Genomic DNA, 16,961 nt, shown 5'->3' with positions numbered 1-16,961 from the left:
CACACACGGATAGTTAAAGATTATCTCTAGGTTTGTTTGTTTTTTGTGGGTCGTTATCGACAGTAAAATGAAACAAATTGCTATACTCTAGTAGAAATCTTTGATCGTGAACGTGACTCACATTTAATTATTTCCTCATACACTGTATTGAGTGCATGCAGTGTTCCTTAGTACTCTGTGTCCACAACAAATATAACATAATACACAGAGGTATTACATGTGAGAAGACAAACACCTGCTACCAGTCAGACATGCTGGGAAAAGGAGACTTTAACCAGCCAAATCATTAACTGAAGTCTGTTTTAACAGTCCACGCATGGAGAGATTAAACCATTGTTTGAATGATGTTGATGATTGTATAAACACAGAACATGCATCTTCACATCCAATAGAGGCAGACGTTGGGAGAGCATTTTATTCATGCCACAAAAATAAATAACATGTTGAAAATGAATAGCAACATCCAATCTGGCAACTTCAGGAGTGCAAAATTAGCAGAAAATGATGCAAAATTTGTAACGTTTCACATTCCTTCTGTTTCAGGCCCATACAATGGTTCTACATGTTTAGAAGTCTCCGCCAAAGCCTGCTCAGGCTCAAAGTCCTCAACTCTTTGCTTCTTGTTTAGGGGCCTCTGCCTTTGACTTCTCTGGTTTCGGGGTCTCTGCCTTTGGTTTCTCTGGTTTAGGGGTCTCTGCCTTTGGCTGTGCTGTCTTAGGTGCTTCTATCTTTGGTGCTTCTGGTTCAACGCCACACAATTTCCTGCGAGAGAGAGAGAAAAAAGTTTCGACTGTAATTTAATGTTTGCTAAGGCTGAGAACATTTAGTGCTCAACTGTGGCGATAAAATGTTAAACCAGCATGTCTTCCAATTTACAGGGCCATATTGTTCGTCTGTCCAAGCATGGAATTATGACCCCCTAAGAGAGTCTGTTCGGCACTTAATTTCTTGACGTCAAATGATTGAGGACAGTATTCCTGATTTTGTTTGAGCCGTGGCTAAACAATGACACACTTCGGCTCTCCTTCCCCCATTACAAAAACAAGATTTAGGCACCTTGTATTTACATCAGCACAATTGCTACTTAGATAATTACTTGACAAATTTCGACCACTACAAGGTGTAATTAGTTAGCTAGCTAGCTGCGGTTCAACCCCGAAAATGTTTCCTCCCTGGATGACACAATTTACAGAAGTGAGGAGACGCGGCGTACAAGCCCGCTGCCAATCTATTGGTCGAGAGGTGCCATGGTTAGCTTGCGAGCTAGCTGGTGGATAGCGCTTCTTGCTTCAGAAAGCCCCGCAACGACACGACGGAATATATTCCAACCACCAGAAACTTTAAGCAGAGATACTGTACTTTTGCAGCTTAAATATAGCGATGTGTAGATGTTGGACATAGTGATATTTGATTGACAGTTGGCAGTTGAGTGGGGCGTAATTTCAGTGCAGACATGACAAGCCCTCAGCATTTAAAAGCAGAAGAAATGGTTTGTTTGTTTGTTTCATCATTTTATGTACTTTCAAAAAATTTTTAACCACTCTAATTTTGCAGGGTTGAGAACACTTTTCTGTGGTGTCAAATTTATAAAACATATTCATTTTCACTTCACACGGACTGCAATATCATGGCATCTATAGTACATAATCTCCCCTTTGACCATTTTGCCGAATAAACCAGACATTTGAGGCTGCTAAATTAGCACACACGGAAGGAAGAAGATGCCTGTAAAACAAGACACACATTATGTCGTTGAGTTAAGTACTAAACCATTCAGAGGCGATTAGGTGGCATTGAAACATGAGACTGAATTGTCTCTCAGGATTTGGGATACAAAATACACACAGAGATGTCAAAACAATGCATACTTTGCAGAGTCTGCTCCTTTCTTCAAAAAGCCGCACAGTGCACTGGGCGCCTGTTGTTCCTTTTTCAGTGATTCCAGTTTGGCAATCCATGAGTCCTTCTCTTTACTCGTTTCACCTGAAAGTCATACGAGGAACTTTAAGCCAACGATAACAATAACTGTTGTTGTTCTGTGTGAACTGTACTTTACGTCATAGCGATAGAATCAGAGCCGTAACAGGGCTGGATGGTGCCCGCGTCTTAAAGTCGAATGCCAGAACAGGGGTGTGAACACCTGACATTCAAAGTGTTGCACAAGGCACTAGTGACTTACTTATACTGTACAAATGTACTATACAGTTCTGATGTGGCTTTTTCTCGAGCTCTATGTAAAAGAGGCTACAGACACGGTATATTTGACAGGGGCGGAGCTATGTGGTGGCCACTCTCCGACCACCTCTACATCCAGGCGAAGGTTTTCATATACTGTATGTGATTCTGTAGTACAGATAATAAATTCTACCTTACTGCCATTTCCACACGGATCCCTTACACGGGTACATACATTTAGACTGACCATGAATCTAGTGTTGATACTATTGACCAGCATACAGAAGATGAAAGAATCTTTTCATCACATTTGATACTTGGGTTGACCATTATTGAAGATTACTGGATTATTTCCAAACTTTAGCACACAATAATCATGGCTGAGAAGTCATTGCTTATCATACCATCCACACACAGTCATGGTTTCATGAAATAAAATTCGCAAAGTTCCAGAACCTTGCCCAACACACTCATAATAAAAACAGGAACAAATCGAAGTTAAAAAAAAAACAGCAACATTTAGAACTGTGAAGAATTGAAAGATTGTTCTGTCAATGTGCTTCTCAGCTGTCGATCAGTCATTCGCCAGTATGCAAAATGGTGTCGGCAGTTGGTGATAACTGATCACTCCGATTGGCTGTTAGCTCAAGAATCAGTGCATGAGAGGAGACAAAAGCAAAAGAATGTGGACAGTTCCACACACATCTCGTCACTCGAGGGTTCTAGACATACGACAGCAAGTCCAATGGCTTTGGGGATTCTGCTGTTGACTGCATTAGGGACACCCTTGTGCTGGAATGTGGTGTTCGCTAGGGACAATTCATCACAACAATATTTACCTTGCAAATTACGGAGTTCTCCTTCAAGATTGGGCACCTTTTTTTGCACTGATTTCTGTAGCAAACGAAAGAGGAAGACAGCAACATAATTCACCTGATATTCATCTGCCACGGTGAAACACACCCACGCACAATCCACAGTAAAATTTCACACTCTTATCGTTGGGATGATCAAGAATGAAAGGCACATTCATGATTGTACTGCCGGGCAGCTGTTAGTTAAATGTATCACACACTTTCACTAACTCGTGTAGTATGTTAATGTTGTGGCAGTATATGAGGATGTTTTTGGGGGTCCCGGGGAGGAACGACATTTCTAATTTGGGTATTGAGCGGAAAATATTATTTTGTTGTAAATTCCCAGTTCAATGCAGTTTTGTGGACTGGACTGGTTACGGGGTCATTTGAGTCACCTGTGAACCCCCAAAAAATCAAACGCGTAATATATTATGTGTATATGCCGTCAAATAATCTGAGCATTTCTCCAATTTTGATTGACATTACTGTCAGAGATGAAGCAAATCTAACTACATTGGGATATGTAGAACAATGAAAAGCCCCTCCATCAGAGAGCAGAAAGTGTGATTAGAGTGGAAATAAAAAGTCTACACATCCCTCCCTAATCAATTTTCTGCATCAATTTTCGAGAAATTTCCAGTTCTTAATAATTTGCCATATTTTCTCCATTTGATAATGCTCACTCACATTCGGAAAACAAAATGAACAGGGGTGTGCAGCCACTTTAATTGTACTTGTGTGACATTTTCAATTCGTGATATGTTGTTATATTTGTGGACTGTAATATTCAAATAATAGGTCTTGTATGTGTGTATCTTTGCTCAACAAATGTTGGGAAACACTTTCCTACACCTGCGGGCTAGTGATGCTGGTTTGATGTGTTCATCACAGGCCAATTATCTTGTGAAATAATTACGATAATAGTACATAATTGTTCCTTACCACAGAAAGTTGGCACGCTTCCACCGCTTTCTTCTTTTTCTGCGCTTTCTGCTCACACGACTCAGTATCGGTCTGCAAAGCTTTCTCCTCCTTTTGGGCGCTCTCGATTTTATTCTCCAAGGAGATCTTTTCCGTTTGGTGCTCGCCCAGCAGGTCGTTCGTCACCCGCAGCTTCATACGCTCGAACCTGTTCCGTTTGTCCACTTGATCGTGCTCTTGTTTGCGGGTTTTAATGATCACCACCAAGGCCACGGTCAACCCAATGGTAAGAGGCAGCAGCAGTTGAAACTTCATCCTATTCACACCGGGATGTCTCGTCGCTCTAAATAGACGGCATAACACCGCTTGGTTAGTTTCCGGGTTCCTCTTATAGTTTGTCAAATGTAGCAAAAATGTATGAATTGAACCGTATCGGTCTAAATAAAAACGCGACCGCGGAGCACCTGGTTGTGACGTTCATCAGCGAGCTGTTCAGGTCTGCCGTAAACACGCCCAGGTCTGCCGTAAAACACGCCCTTTACCTGACTACGAAACTATTTGTCATATATACATTTGGGCTATTTATTTGAACGTTTTTTTATTATTATTGTCTAAAATGTACAATCTAAATATTAAACAGCATGAAAGCCGTCTTTCTTTCAAGCTCTAGTATTTTAATATTAAACATATTTTTCAAGTACGTGTCCCTCGTGTCTAAAGCCTTAATATTTTAATCATATTAAACTTGTTTGTCTTGTGAAATGTCGTTATATTTTACCTGTACTATTTTTTTTTTCCTCATGGACGCTTTCATATTCCTCCTAACACTATCAGTAGCATGTTTAGAGCAGTGATTATTATGGGTGGGTCGTGTACAGGTCGTAAAAAAATACATTAAATAAAAAATACAGGGGTGTTAGGGTTATGACAGTATCGATAGGCTATACAACATTTTGAGGTTCCAAACGATTTGGAATGAACTTGTTTTCCATCATACAAGTTCGTACAATTGATATTTAATTACTTTCATGTTGTATATGCAGCTGTAATGTTCATCCTCTGAAAACTGTGTTTAAAAAGATGATACAGCGAGTTCACTTCACTAGTGACAAATTTTTATTTTTTTCCTGTGGAATCTATGGTCAGGTATTCGCAAAAAAAAAAAAAAAAAAGGGCCTTTTGTTCTTTTCCTATAATGCTCTAAGATGCCACAAGGTGCTAAAGTCCAGGCTAATTGGTGTCATGGAAGAATGTTGAAGCAACACAACTCGACTAAGTTTAGCATGGGTTGTTAGTGGAGGTTAGTGTGTCTTTGCCTCGTATACGCACATGTAGAATTATTTTTTAAATCAAATTATCTGTTAGTCATGTAAGGGTAAAACTAATTTGAAATTAAGTGTTTTGGCATTGTAGTACTAATACCCAAACACTGGATGTCATTAAGCTAGGGGAAACTGTCTAATTTGTTTCAAACTGATCACAGTTTTATTTGAAGGTTGTGAATGAAAAATACATAATTCTATCAATGTCTGAAAAGGAAAATAGTTACTGAATTCTCCAGTAGAAAATGACTAACTAGGGAAGAAATTGTTGTTTGTGGATAAGTAATGCAATGCAGTCCATAACGGTAAATGTGTCATATTGTTTTCTTTTTCAAATCTTAGTGTGTCAAACATCTCATCAATATGTTGAATAAATACAATGGGATTGCAACAAAGGTGTGTTATTAAAGTGAAAAAAAAATACTGAAAAAACAAGTGTCAATACAACACACCCTAAAGTCTTTTTACATTCAAGAACAGACACATGTTGAATGAAATGTTGAATATACCTCAAATATTTACATCTACGGTTGCATTTCAACAAAATGTAATATTGTAGAAAAGGTATTTTTTGTTAAAAGTTTAATTCAAAAAGTGAAACTCACATATAATACAGGATGTCCCAAAAGTCAGTTTAGACTTCCTTTTTTTCTATTTCATTTCAAGTATCATTCAGACAGGATTGAGGCCACCAGCATTAGACAGCTTCTTTGCCGTTTTCTAAGCATGCTGTATAATTCCACTAGTGCTCATGGCTCACCGAATGACATGTGTAGTGTTGCAAAACTGACGCCTGGCAAGATGTTTTTCTGACAGCACCAGTTTGAAAAGTACCATTGAAAGTGTGGCAAAAGTCAGTGATCTTTTTTTCAGAAGGTGTCATGGATTAAAAAAAAAAAAAAAAAAAAGTCCAATCAGCTCAGGATAACACAACAAGCAACCTGAGCGTCACCCTATCAAGATATGTTTGTCGGTGCGTCACACCACGCAATGAGGAAATAGGTGATTTGACCACGCCCACGTGAACTAGTGGTTCGGTGAGTCCGGCTGACGCGAGCTGTGTGAGTTCGAACAAAATATGAAGTTAGCGGTTGTTTTAACCTTGGCCAGCGTGGCTGTAATGGCCCTGATGATCCTCCAGACCGTACGCCAGGAGCTGCAAATGCGCCATTTAAAAACACGCACGGTGGAGCACCTTGCCGAGGCCAAGAGGGGAGAGAAAGCCATCAGCTTGATAAAAACACAAAACAAGGATCTGAAGACGAACCTGGCGTCCATCATGGGCAGGGTGGAGGAACTGAAGAAGCGCAAAGCAGCCGCTGAAAAAGCCGAGCAGGACCATCAAAAAAGTTTGCAGGCATGCGCCAAAGAGATGGCAAGTGCAACAACAATCTTCGCATTAGCACAGAATTATTTCCAGTTTTCATTTTGAATGCAAACTTACATCCATTTCATTCGGTACATCTGCACATTCAGAGCAAATACAACATTCAACCTTTTGAAAAATGCTAAGGCTTACTTTTGATTGACACATTTTGATGAGTATTATTGCGGTTATCACGTGTGTAACTGTACTTTACGCAATATTGAGAGACAGTGTGTCAGTTTTTTTTTTAAATGTAGATTCATGAGAGAAGGACCACATCCTATTCTATTTATTATGGATTATAGATTTATTATACATAAAGATGGCTTGACTTGACTGTAGGCAGTGATTCTCTTGCCTACCACTCGAGGGCGCCTGTGTACCACTGGTGACACTATAATACAAATTGAGACTCACTGGCACTGCACTAGATAAAACTGTAAAAACTAGTTCTAACGACTTTTTTTTTTTTTTTCGTTAGGAAAGTGCAGAGAGCAAGACGAAAGCTGCCATAGAAGCCATTAATAAATTCAAAGGTATGTATTGTATTTTCCCTCACATTCCAAATGGTGTTATGGAATAAACCCTGGTTGAATGTAATATGAAGTACATGTAACTGCTGTCATTTATATTTAAAAGATTTTCTTTAATGACAGTCAAATTATTTCTTATTGTTGTATGTTTCTTGTCTTTTGTCACACTGTTCAGCTGATCACGCAGAGCAGAAAAGAAAAGCTGAGGAGGAAATGCAGAATGTCAAACAGCATATTTTGGACCGAGACAAAGCTCTTTGCATTTTTTCTGATCCGACCTTTGCAGAAGTGCAGTAAGATCTGAAAAACATTTTGTCTGAGGAGAAACAATTGGTTGTTTTCTGCCAAATGCACTAACACTTTTTGTTTATTTTTGTTGTTCTTGTAGGACGTTGTGTGGTAATGTGCCACAGTAGAGAGAACGCAAAAACAACCAAGGCTGACAGCGAAACTTTTGTTGGAGCCATCCAGGACTGCATTTTGTACTTTTGTGTTACTACACTCATTACTCTTTTGTATTAAAATTAAATTGAGAAATATTTAATACAGCTCATAAGCCAACATTTTCATGTGTAATTGTGCAGGATTGTAAGATCAATCACAGCTCAAGAATGAGCCATGTGACTCCCTAAGGAAGTTGGATTTCCCTACTCAAAACAAATTATATTGAAGCAGCCAGTGTTTTTCTTTTCAAGTAAGCGAAGAAATTACATACGCCTTCTGTTACTGTGAGCTTCCGGTAAAGATAATGTTTACCGGGGTGGGAAAGGTTAACGACGGATATGGCGTTGTTTGTTGTGATTCCGAACCATAGATATGTGATCACTAGCTAGATACTCAAGGCGGAGTCAACAGTGTAACCACTGGTCGGCCATCTTAGGACAGGGGACTGATCTGGTTCGCTGTACAGTGGATGATTTAAATAATACTTTAACTCGTTGAATTCATGACGGATTTAGAAACTGATTGGTTTATTACAAACCTGATCAAGGTAGCTAAATTTTTAAATCGCAGATTATTAATATTTTTTATTTTTTTATTTTTTTTAACGCGGCGTAGTTGCTCGTGTGATCTCATGTGTCCTATCTAGCAACAAAAATCGGTTAAGAATTTTGGAGAGTTGAGCAATCTACAGTTTCAGTATTTTAAAGTCCGTGTTCCATTGAGAGTGACCGAATAGCCCTGTCTCAAGATGGCCGCCATGTGGTTACGTTTCTTCCCATTGGCTCACAGTGCTTCAGTGTATCGTGTTCATATCTATGATCTGCTCTATCGACCCTGTCGAACTTTTTCGCTGACCAATTTGAAACTAATTTTTCTGTAATCATGGCGACGAGTTCATTTCGAATTTGAAGGTCTGTCAGGGCCTTTCTTCCATATATAATCAGCTCGGCCATCCAGCTACCTGGCTTCCATTCACAAACAGCTTCGTGCGGACGTTGGTGGTATGAATTGTAATGGCAATTCTGAACATTTCTGATGTTTCTCCAATGCAGCGCAACGCAAATGCTTCCTATACGGTGAAAACAAACGGCGGATTGTATTGCTTTTGCCTATGACTATCATACAAACGAAGCCGGTCAGAATGTTATAGTAGTCAAAATTTCAAACGACTTTTCAAAACATTTTGAAATCAAAAGTAATCCTCATAAACCAAATTACAAGGATTCAATGCTTTTCAATGAGCGGAGAGCGTAATTTCACCGAGTTGACTGCCATTTTGACTCGTGACTTACATTTTTCATAACAACGAAAACCTTAGCTGTACGTAGAATTAGGTCTCTACCTGGTAAGCCTGTCGCGCTTTTACCCGTACGTAAACAAATAAATTAAGACCCTAAATTGTCACTGAATTTGCCTTAGTTTAGATTTTTGTTTAGTATAAAAAAGGTATTGTATATTCTAAACTGGTACTGAAGAGTGTTTGAATTTGCATGTTCTTATTTTTGTTTATTTCACCTTCAAACAATAAACAAATCATTAGTTACTAATCAGTTACTCATTACTTGAGTAATTTTTACACTGAATACTCAGTCAAGTAATTATTTCAGGGACTACGTTGTTTTGTTTTTGTTTTTAAGTCATCCTATTAGTAACTGTATACTCTTACTTGAGTACAATTTCTGGCTGCACTACCCACCTCTGACTATAGGAATAACTACACCCCACCACCCCCTTCATATACTGCCCTTTTCCTTTTCCCTGAAGCCTCGGGACTTCAGTCTGCCCAACTCTTCATGGAGTTCAGAAACCATGCGCTTGTATAGCTACTACAACAGCCAGTGTGAGGTGGACAATGATACAGGAGAGAAACGGGGGGGACCTTGGAGGAGACTGCCCAGCTATGATCGTTTCCATATGTCGGAAAATGGTGAAAGTACATGGACCGATGTTAGCAAAGTTGAGCCTGGCAGTGCCACGCTGATAGGTAAGTCTGAAAAGACAAAAGCGTCTTTGTATGCTTAGATTTTTTGCATTGGACTGATAACGAATATGTTTGCCTCGTCAGGGGGGGTCTACCTCAACAAGTACATCCAGGCAAATGCTCGTGAGTTTACCCGCAGCATCAAAACAGCTGGAGCTGCATTTGAGTATGTTGTTTTTATTAACAAAGAAGAGCAAAGAAGTGTCTGCATTTTTCAGGCTGGGTACCTGCTGGAGGGGGCACCAGGGTGAGTCGTTTCTTCTCTCTCTCTCTCTCTCTCTCTCTCTCTCTCTCTCTCTCTCTCTCTCTCTCTCTCTCTCTCTCTCTCTCTCTCTCTCTCTCTCTCTCTCGCTCTAACATAGCATCTGCCTGATATTTAATTTTTGCCCATATTGCACTGAACAGCCACACACTGTGTACATAAAAAGTGAGTGTGTCTCATTAGAAATGCTTTTTCCAGAAAATATTGGTTGCAGTGGAATTCAAATTAATAAATATGGTTAGTACAAAGTATGTGTATTTCCAGGATTGTCCACGGGGGGGCAATCTCCACCATGATTGATACTGCAACTGGGATACACGCTACCCATGTCTATGGACCAGTGATGACTGTCAACCTCAACATGAATTACTACAGGTGAAAAACTATTTTAAAAAAAGAGAAAACTATGTTAAACTGGCATTTACATGTATTTATGACAAATATTTACATTAATCACATTTTAATTGTGCCTTTCTAAAGCCCTATTGCTCTGGGAAGTACCGTGTTGATTGAATCGTCCCTTGATAAGAGCACCGGTCGGAAACATTTTATTTCCTGTAAAGTGACCAGCAGCGATGGTTCCACATTGCACACAGAAGCAACAGGTAACATCAGTTTGTTTTTTGTTTTTTAATGAATGAATTTATTTAAATTTCTAGGATTGGCGTGGACCCCAAATCCCTGATGTTGACCCTGCATGGTATAACTTGCCACTTCATCTGCAAGGCACATAATTTCCCACTCATGCTTTCTGTTCGATCTGTACATAATCAAACAAGAAACCAACTCGACTTATTCTCATTGTACCTCTCTCTACACGTCAGCACAGCACTGATACAGCTGTGACCTGTACTTTATGACAATCTGAGAGCAGGACAAACATAGATATTACAATATTCATAGTGAAATAACATTAATGCGAACTACAAGATCAAGCAGTCAATTACTGGTCAAATTCAATTACAGTATTTAGTTGAAGCACAAAATGTAAACATGTTAAATTGACCAGCGTTCTTATGTCTCTAACATGTTTCTTCACTTTCTTTTCTGTTTTGTAGCCCTGTTCCTGTCTGTCAATGTCAATGTCCACCATCCCTCAAGAATGTGATGGAATCTTACCAGCGGTAATTTGGAAGGAGCAGTTTTGCCTTCATCCTTAACATTGCGTGTCCTGTCATATCCCGTGCAAATGATGAAAACAATTGGAATTAATGGCAAATTTAATCTGGCTATTTAATTTCCTTCTGCAGTTCTAAGTCAATGCAGACCAGGCCCCCACTGGGAGCTCAAGCTAGTCAAGACATTTAATCTTACTTAATTTAATTTTTTCCCCTATATTTAATTTTAAACCCAATCAAACGAAGAGGCAGCTTGCAAAAGCAAACATAGGACACATGGACTTGAATTTTGCTCTCACTTCTATTGATTGACAATATTGTAGATGTGCTGTGAATGTTTTTGATGATTGGTTGCTTAAAGAAAGCATATGAATGGTTTTATTCATCTATTTTGGAGAATCTTATTTTTGTATGTGTAAAAATATTTTACTTTAATTAATATACAAAACAAGCTGTTGACATTTATTGTTTTATGACAGCCAGAAGGTTAGTGCATTTGTTATTCATGAATTACCAACAATGGTCTGGCAAGTTAATGATATCATACCAATCACTCAATATAACAGCGGCTTTGCATTTGCGATGGGTTAACACCCCAGTTTAGTTTGACGTAACAAATTCATTTTGCATTTGCAAGAATAATCATTTTAAAACATCAGAGCATAAAAAAAGTGTCATTTTTAGATCGCATGTGTAATTCAATCATTAACAATGCATTTCATGTGTTATGGGCCAAACCATGAGCAGATATTCATGAATACGTTGATTTAATAAATTATGTATTTTGGTTTGTTTGTCTACTCCACCAAAATTGTTCTCCCTTGTTACAATAATGTTTTGTAGGAGGTTTGCTTCACGATAATATTGTGGCCCTCACATGAGAGAACAAGAGAGAGAGAGGTAGACAGACAGAATTCAAGAAACAATGTACAAACAAAAACAAACAGCAGGGATTCAAATAAATTTAATTGAAGTAGGAAAAAACAATACAACACAAAATGTAATATAAGTGTTGTCTAATTACGCTCCAGGCACTCAAGTAATATTGTGAATAAGGAAGAATAATATTGACGTCTGACGATGACAAATTATAAATAAATAAATATATAAATAAAATAAAACTTGTAATGCTAATTAAATATATACATGAGATGTTTGTGGTGATATGTCAATATTGACATTTAAAATAGCCAAGATAAAATGCTTGCAAAACATGATGTGGTTAAGTGTTTTAGTTTACTTTGGTTACCATGCGTACGCGTGACGTTACAGGAACTCTTACCCAATTACAATGCAGGGATGAACCACGTGAGCTAATCGACGTCACGTCACGTTTTCCTCATGGCGGAAGTTGACAAGGGTGAACCCAATGGGTGAACCAGTTCCAGTGAAAGTCATTTAAATTACATCAAGCTGTTATAATATTTCACCTTAGCCGGTGTTAAAATATGCGTCCGGTAAATGAATTTTGTTAATTTTAGCGCTTTTCGTTCGCGACGTTTTGACGCCGGCGTTCCCTTAATTCATACATTTCTGACCGACAGTTGTTACTGTACGAGTAATCTAGTGGAGGCTCGTCATGTCGAAGATGGCTAGGAGCCTGTTCCGGCTATTGACGGGCTGCCATTGCTTTACTTCACCTCCACCAGTCAAGCCTCATCTCTGCCATTCATCTACCTGGTTGTTGCCATTCAGAAGCAGCTTTGTGCGGACCATGGTGGTATGTACACTGTTCGAGAAGGATGTGGTGAATGGGGTTGTCTCTGTTTGTAACCTTAGGATTACAATGTATGAAAATGAATTAGCATTTGGGATGAACGAATTTGAAAAATGATATATTGCTAATTTTGACCACCTCCAAATACAAGTCCTATTTGTTAGGCTGACACAAAAATAAAGGTAAATGAGCCATTAGCATATTATGAACGTTTATTTTTCTAACTTCAATATGAGTCATTAACTTTAACACTTTAACTTGCAGTCTGTAGTAGTTTGCATGGCCATAACGACAAAATCAAAAGACTTGCCTCGCAGGTCAAGCTCTTGGTTTGAATCTGAGAAAAATGATTGCATACCAATTTTGTATGTCATCGTCGTCCTACAGGCGCTGCCGTTTTCCTTTTCCCTGAAGCCTCGGGACTTCAGCCTGCCCAACTCCTCATGGAGTGCGGAAATGATGCGCTTGTATGACTTCTACAGCAGCCAGTGTGAGGTGGAAAATGAATCTGGAGAGAAACAGAGGGGACCTTGGAGGAGAGTGCCCAGTTACAATCGCACCCTCAAGTATGCCACAGGTGAAAGCCAACAGCAAAGTCTCAAACATTGTACAATCAAACATTTGCATGAAGCTGCCGACTCATCACACCTCTTCTCTTCTCAGGAGGAGCCTATCTGAGCAAGTTCATCCAGTCCAAAAATCGTCTTTTTACGCGCAGTATCAAAACCACAGGAGCTGCATTTGAATATGCCATGTTTATTAACAAAGAAGAGCAGAGATGTGTCTGCATTTTCCAGGCTGGACACTTGCTGGAGGGGCCGCCAGGGTGAGTCATCAGCCCATTTAAAAAGCATGTAAAAAGCTGGCAAAATATCCCAAATAAAATGATGAACTTTTTGGCGATAATTTCAGAAGGTATGTTTGGTGCTAACACAGCAATGCTTATCACCAAAAGAGCACCACACCTGCAGTGAAAGGATTGTGGTGGCTGCATCATGCTTTGTTGCTGTTTTTCTTCAAATGGAGGGATATTCTTCACTTTATACAGTTCTTAGGAAATTCCAGCATTGTTTTTGCTCATATTATGACAACTAAATTCTCATAAAATTACTTACAAGTTTTCTCTTGCATTATTTATCCTCCTAAAATAAAATCTTTTGACTGCACTCTGGAAAATTTAAGAACATTTCCTATTATTTATTTAAAGTTTATTTACATCAAAAAATGAACTTTGTCTTACAGGCATATTCTTATAAAACGTTTTTCTTTTAATATCTATTCATTAAAAAATCCCTTTAATATTTTTGTCAGGTAATAGTTCAACTTAACTGCAACCAAATTATGATTTTTTTTCATCTTTATTGATGTTAAATGTGGACTTTTTCTTTAACTATTACAGCTATATCTATGTAATTTTTTTTGTCATACTGTTTTTTGTTTTGTTTTGTTTTGGTCTTGCAAAAGAGACCTATTTATTTTTATATTAACGTTTATTATTGGAAAATTGCATTTTTACCCCCTGTAATAGTCTGCCTTTATAAATTGTGGTTTTTTTTTCTTGTACTATTTTTTTCTTTCAATATTGGGGCTATATTATCATCAAATTTATTTCGTATTATACTATTTTTAAAATTGTCACAAAATTATGTCTTAATTTTTTTAAGAGCTTTAGCTTATGTATGGATTTCCCCTCCATAATATTATGGCAAGAATGTAAATTTTATTGTAACAACTATACTACACAACTAAAATATAATATTGCAAAAAATCTGGCTTTTTTTTTTTTTATATATTACAACTTTACTCATGTGAAATGTCTTTAAAATGACACATTTTTGCATTGATTTGTCTTCCTTCTTGTGTGGCCTTAATACATCTTAATATATTTGGAGTTTTGTTTGAAGGGAAAAGTAGGAACCGTGACTCATTGAAAAGATGTTACATGTATTTTCCAGGCATGTCCATGGGGGGGCGATCGCCACTATGATTGACTCCGTCACAGGCGCTCATGCAACTTTCTTGTCTGGACCAGTAATGACTGCCAATCTCAACATCAATTACCGCAGGTAACAATGCTTTTACAATAACGTGCAGTATTTATTTCTGATGTGTAATTAATTGGAATTGTTGTTTTTGTTTAATGTGGTCTATATTCCTCTGCGGGTGGCACAGTTGATGAGTGGTTAGCACATTCGCCTCCCAGTACTGAGGACTCGGGTTCGAGTCCAGGCTCTGGCCTTCCTGGGTGGAGTTTGCATGTTCTCCCCGCGTGGGTCTTCTCCGGGTACTCCGGTCTCCTCCCACATTCCAAAGACATGCATGGCAGGTTAATTGGGTGCTCCGAATTGTCCCGAGTGCTTGTGAGTGTGGATGGTTGTTCTTTGTGTGCCCTGCGATTGGCTGGCAACCAGTCCAGAGTGTACGCCGCCTACTGCCTGGAGCCAGCTGAGATAGGCTTCAGCACCCCCCGCGACCCTTGTGAGGAATAAGCGATCAAGAAAATGGATGGATGGATATTCCTCTGCATTATAAACTGTCAATGATTTTTTTAATTTTTTTTCAAAGCCCCATCCCGTTGGGAAGTACCGTGTTGATGGAATCCTCTCTTGATAACAAGGAAGGCAGAAAAACGTTCATTTCCTGTAAAGTGACCAGCACTGATGGCGCCAAGCTGCACACTGAGGCAACAGGTAACATCATTTACAGCTTATTACGTTATCTGACAGTTATTCTATTTCCTTAATGTTGTTTTCTGTTTTTTTCTCGTCTTTTTTAGCACTCTTCCTATCTATTAACGTCAGCCATTTGTTGGGAATGTGACAGAAAAACAACTGCATTTCAACTAGTGGCCTTTTTGGCGTGCCTTGAAGTACTGTATTATTTTAAATATTTATTTGGCAAGTTACCTTCTCTACATGGGCAACACATTTCTGAGTCTGAGGTTGGAGTATCTAATATGGGCATGTTACATTCACTGAATACTTTCAATTGTCCATACGTGTGAATGTGAGTGAGCACGCTGGCAACCTTAGTGACGACATGCGCTATTAGAAAATGGATGGAGGAAATACTGTACAGTATGTTATCACTTCATTTGACTACCTCGCGTTTTACTAACACCAACACATTTCTAAGCATCATTTATTTAACTGTTATTTTACTAGAGTTCCTGAGTGCAGTGAATACTTGAAACTGTACCTTACAGTATGTTTGTTCCACAATAAAGCCTTGCTTTTGGCTATTTTATGGAATAGACTAAACGTTGTTTGCAAATGTGTGAATTACAATTATAAATGGGTTTCCATCATATGTTTTTTTTTTCTCCAGACCCCATTTATGTTGCACAATTCACTGAGATGTTTTTCAGTACTTACCAGTTACAATGCTGACACGGCACACACAAATGCGCTTATTTAAGCGCACGCAGTTGTGTGGTTTGTCAGTCTTATAGGGCCCCTCACTTCTTAAACCTCAGTTCTAACACAGTTGGAAAATTTACCTTGCTATCTACAAACGTATTCGTGGTTGTTTGTGCTCGTGTGTGTGGGTGAAGACTCGTGGTCAAGTTTGTGGAAGTTTTTCGGTTAAAAACTCTTTATCACAGTCACCCAGAACAGAAACAAATAGTATTGGTCACCTGTGTTATTTTTTATTGTGTGCTAAGGTTAGGTGATGAGACATGCTTTAGAGTGGTATTAAAAATGATGCTTTTATAAAGAACTAAGCTTGGTTTTTATTGCAATAATATTAATTACAAATGTTGTGGTTGTAGTTAAGTTTGTATTCATTTTATATTTATTTATTGTATCATTTAATTTCCAAGACTGGTGTCACAAAAATGATTTAAACAATTTGAACTACAAGTTTCCCCCTTCAATGTGGGCCAGATGATCAACCAGCATGTCTACAAAGAGATCCTTATGGCTGCTTCACCATCCAGAGGAATGAATGGCATCTTGCATCTCAAAAAACGTAAAGTGACATGTTAATTGCAGTTTGCTGTTGTATGTGAATGAATAACTGCAGTTATGATTGTGTGTTTCTAATCTTTCGGTGAGCTTATGAAGGGGTCAAAAATTTGGAGTCACTCCAGTAGCCCTCGGTATGATGCAATGCAATCTTTACACCACTGCAACCACATAGTAATAAACATATATTTTAGAAATATACAAGTGTGTGTATTAATTTGAAATAAAATGTCATACCTAACGTCCACTTTGGACTATTTAGTGAGCCAAGTAAAATGGGATTATATATCCTAACCA

At 38.5% G+C, this 16,961-nt stretch overlaps 2 protein-coding genes across 9 annotated transcripts; one reads left to right on the top strand and one right to left on the bottom strand.

The window, feature by feature from the left end:
- Positions 1–389: 389 nt before the first annotated feature.
- LOC144022152 (uncharacterized) lies at positions 390–6,127 on the bottom strand. Of its 4 annotated transcripts, XM_077526696.1 has the most exons (6): positions 6,036–6,127; positions 3,975–4,296; positions 3,015–3,069; positions 1,869–1,983; positions 699–762; positions 390–668 (listed from the first exon to the last, which is right to left on the bottom strand). In XM_077526696.1, exons 1-6 carry the CDS (start codon positions 6,110–6,112, stop codon positions 606–608), a joined length of 696 nt encoding a protein of 231 aa, XP_077382822.1. In that variant the 5' UTR covers positions 6,113–6,127; the 3' UTR covers positions 390–605. The 4 variants fall into 4 exon arrangements, with proteins under 4 accessions (XP_077382822.1, XP_077382820.1, XP_077382824.1 ...); XM_077526694.1 differs by having other exon boundaries at positions 390–762; XM_077526698.1 differs by lacking the exon at positions 6,036–6,127 and adding an exon at positions 5,881–6,029 and having other exon boundaries at positions 390–762.
- A 2,067-nt stretch (positions 6,128–8,194) lies between these two features.
- them4 (thioesterase superfamily member 4) lies at positions 8,195–16,906 on the top strand. Of its 5 annotated transcripts, XM_077526690.1 has the most exons (11): positions 9,383–9,602; positions 9,684–9,846; positions 10,126–10,236; positions 10,342–10,466; positions 10,920–10,985; positions 12,524–12,699; positions 13,084–13,273; positions 13,360–13,522; positions 14,652–14,762; positions 15,262–15,386; positions 15,473–16,906. In XM_077526690.1, exons 6-11 carry the CDS (start codon positions 12,559–12,561, stop codon positions 15,514–15,516), a joined length of 774 nt encoding a protein of 257 aa, XP_077382816.1. In that variant the 5' UTR covers positions 9,383–9,602; positions 9,684–9,846; positions 10,126–10,236; positions 10,342–10,466; positions 10,920–10,985; positions 12,524–12,558; the 3' UTR covers positions 15,517–16,906. The 5 variants fall into 5 exon arrangements, with proteins under 5 accessions (XP_077382818.1, XP_077382817.1, XP_077382819.1 ...); XM_077526692.1 differs by lacking the exons at positions 13,084–13,273; positions 13,360–13,522; positions 14,652–14,762; positions 15,262–15,386; positions 15,473–16,906 and adding an exon at positions 8,195–8,694 and having other exon boundaries at positions 12,524–12,692; XM_077526689.1 differs by lacking the exons at positions 9,383–9,602; positions 9,684–9,846; positions 10,126–10,236; positions 10,342–10,466; positions 10,920–10,985 and adding an exon at positions 12,101–12,436.
- Positions 16,907–16,961: the final 55 nt, after the last annotated feature.

This window comes from Festucalex cinctus, chromosome 7 (genome assembly GCF_051991245.1).
Source record: "Festucalex cinctus isolate MCC-2025b chromosome 7, RoL_Fcin_1.0, whole genome shotgun sequence".
Taxonomy (NCBI): domain Eukaryota; kingdom Metazoa; phylum Chordata; class Actinopteri; order Syngnathiformes; family Syngnathidae; genus Festucalex; species Festucalex cinctus.
This window is presented reverse-complemented; position numbering and strand designations above follow the sequence as displayed.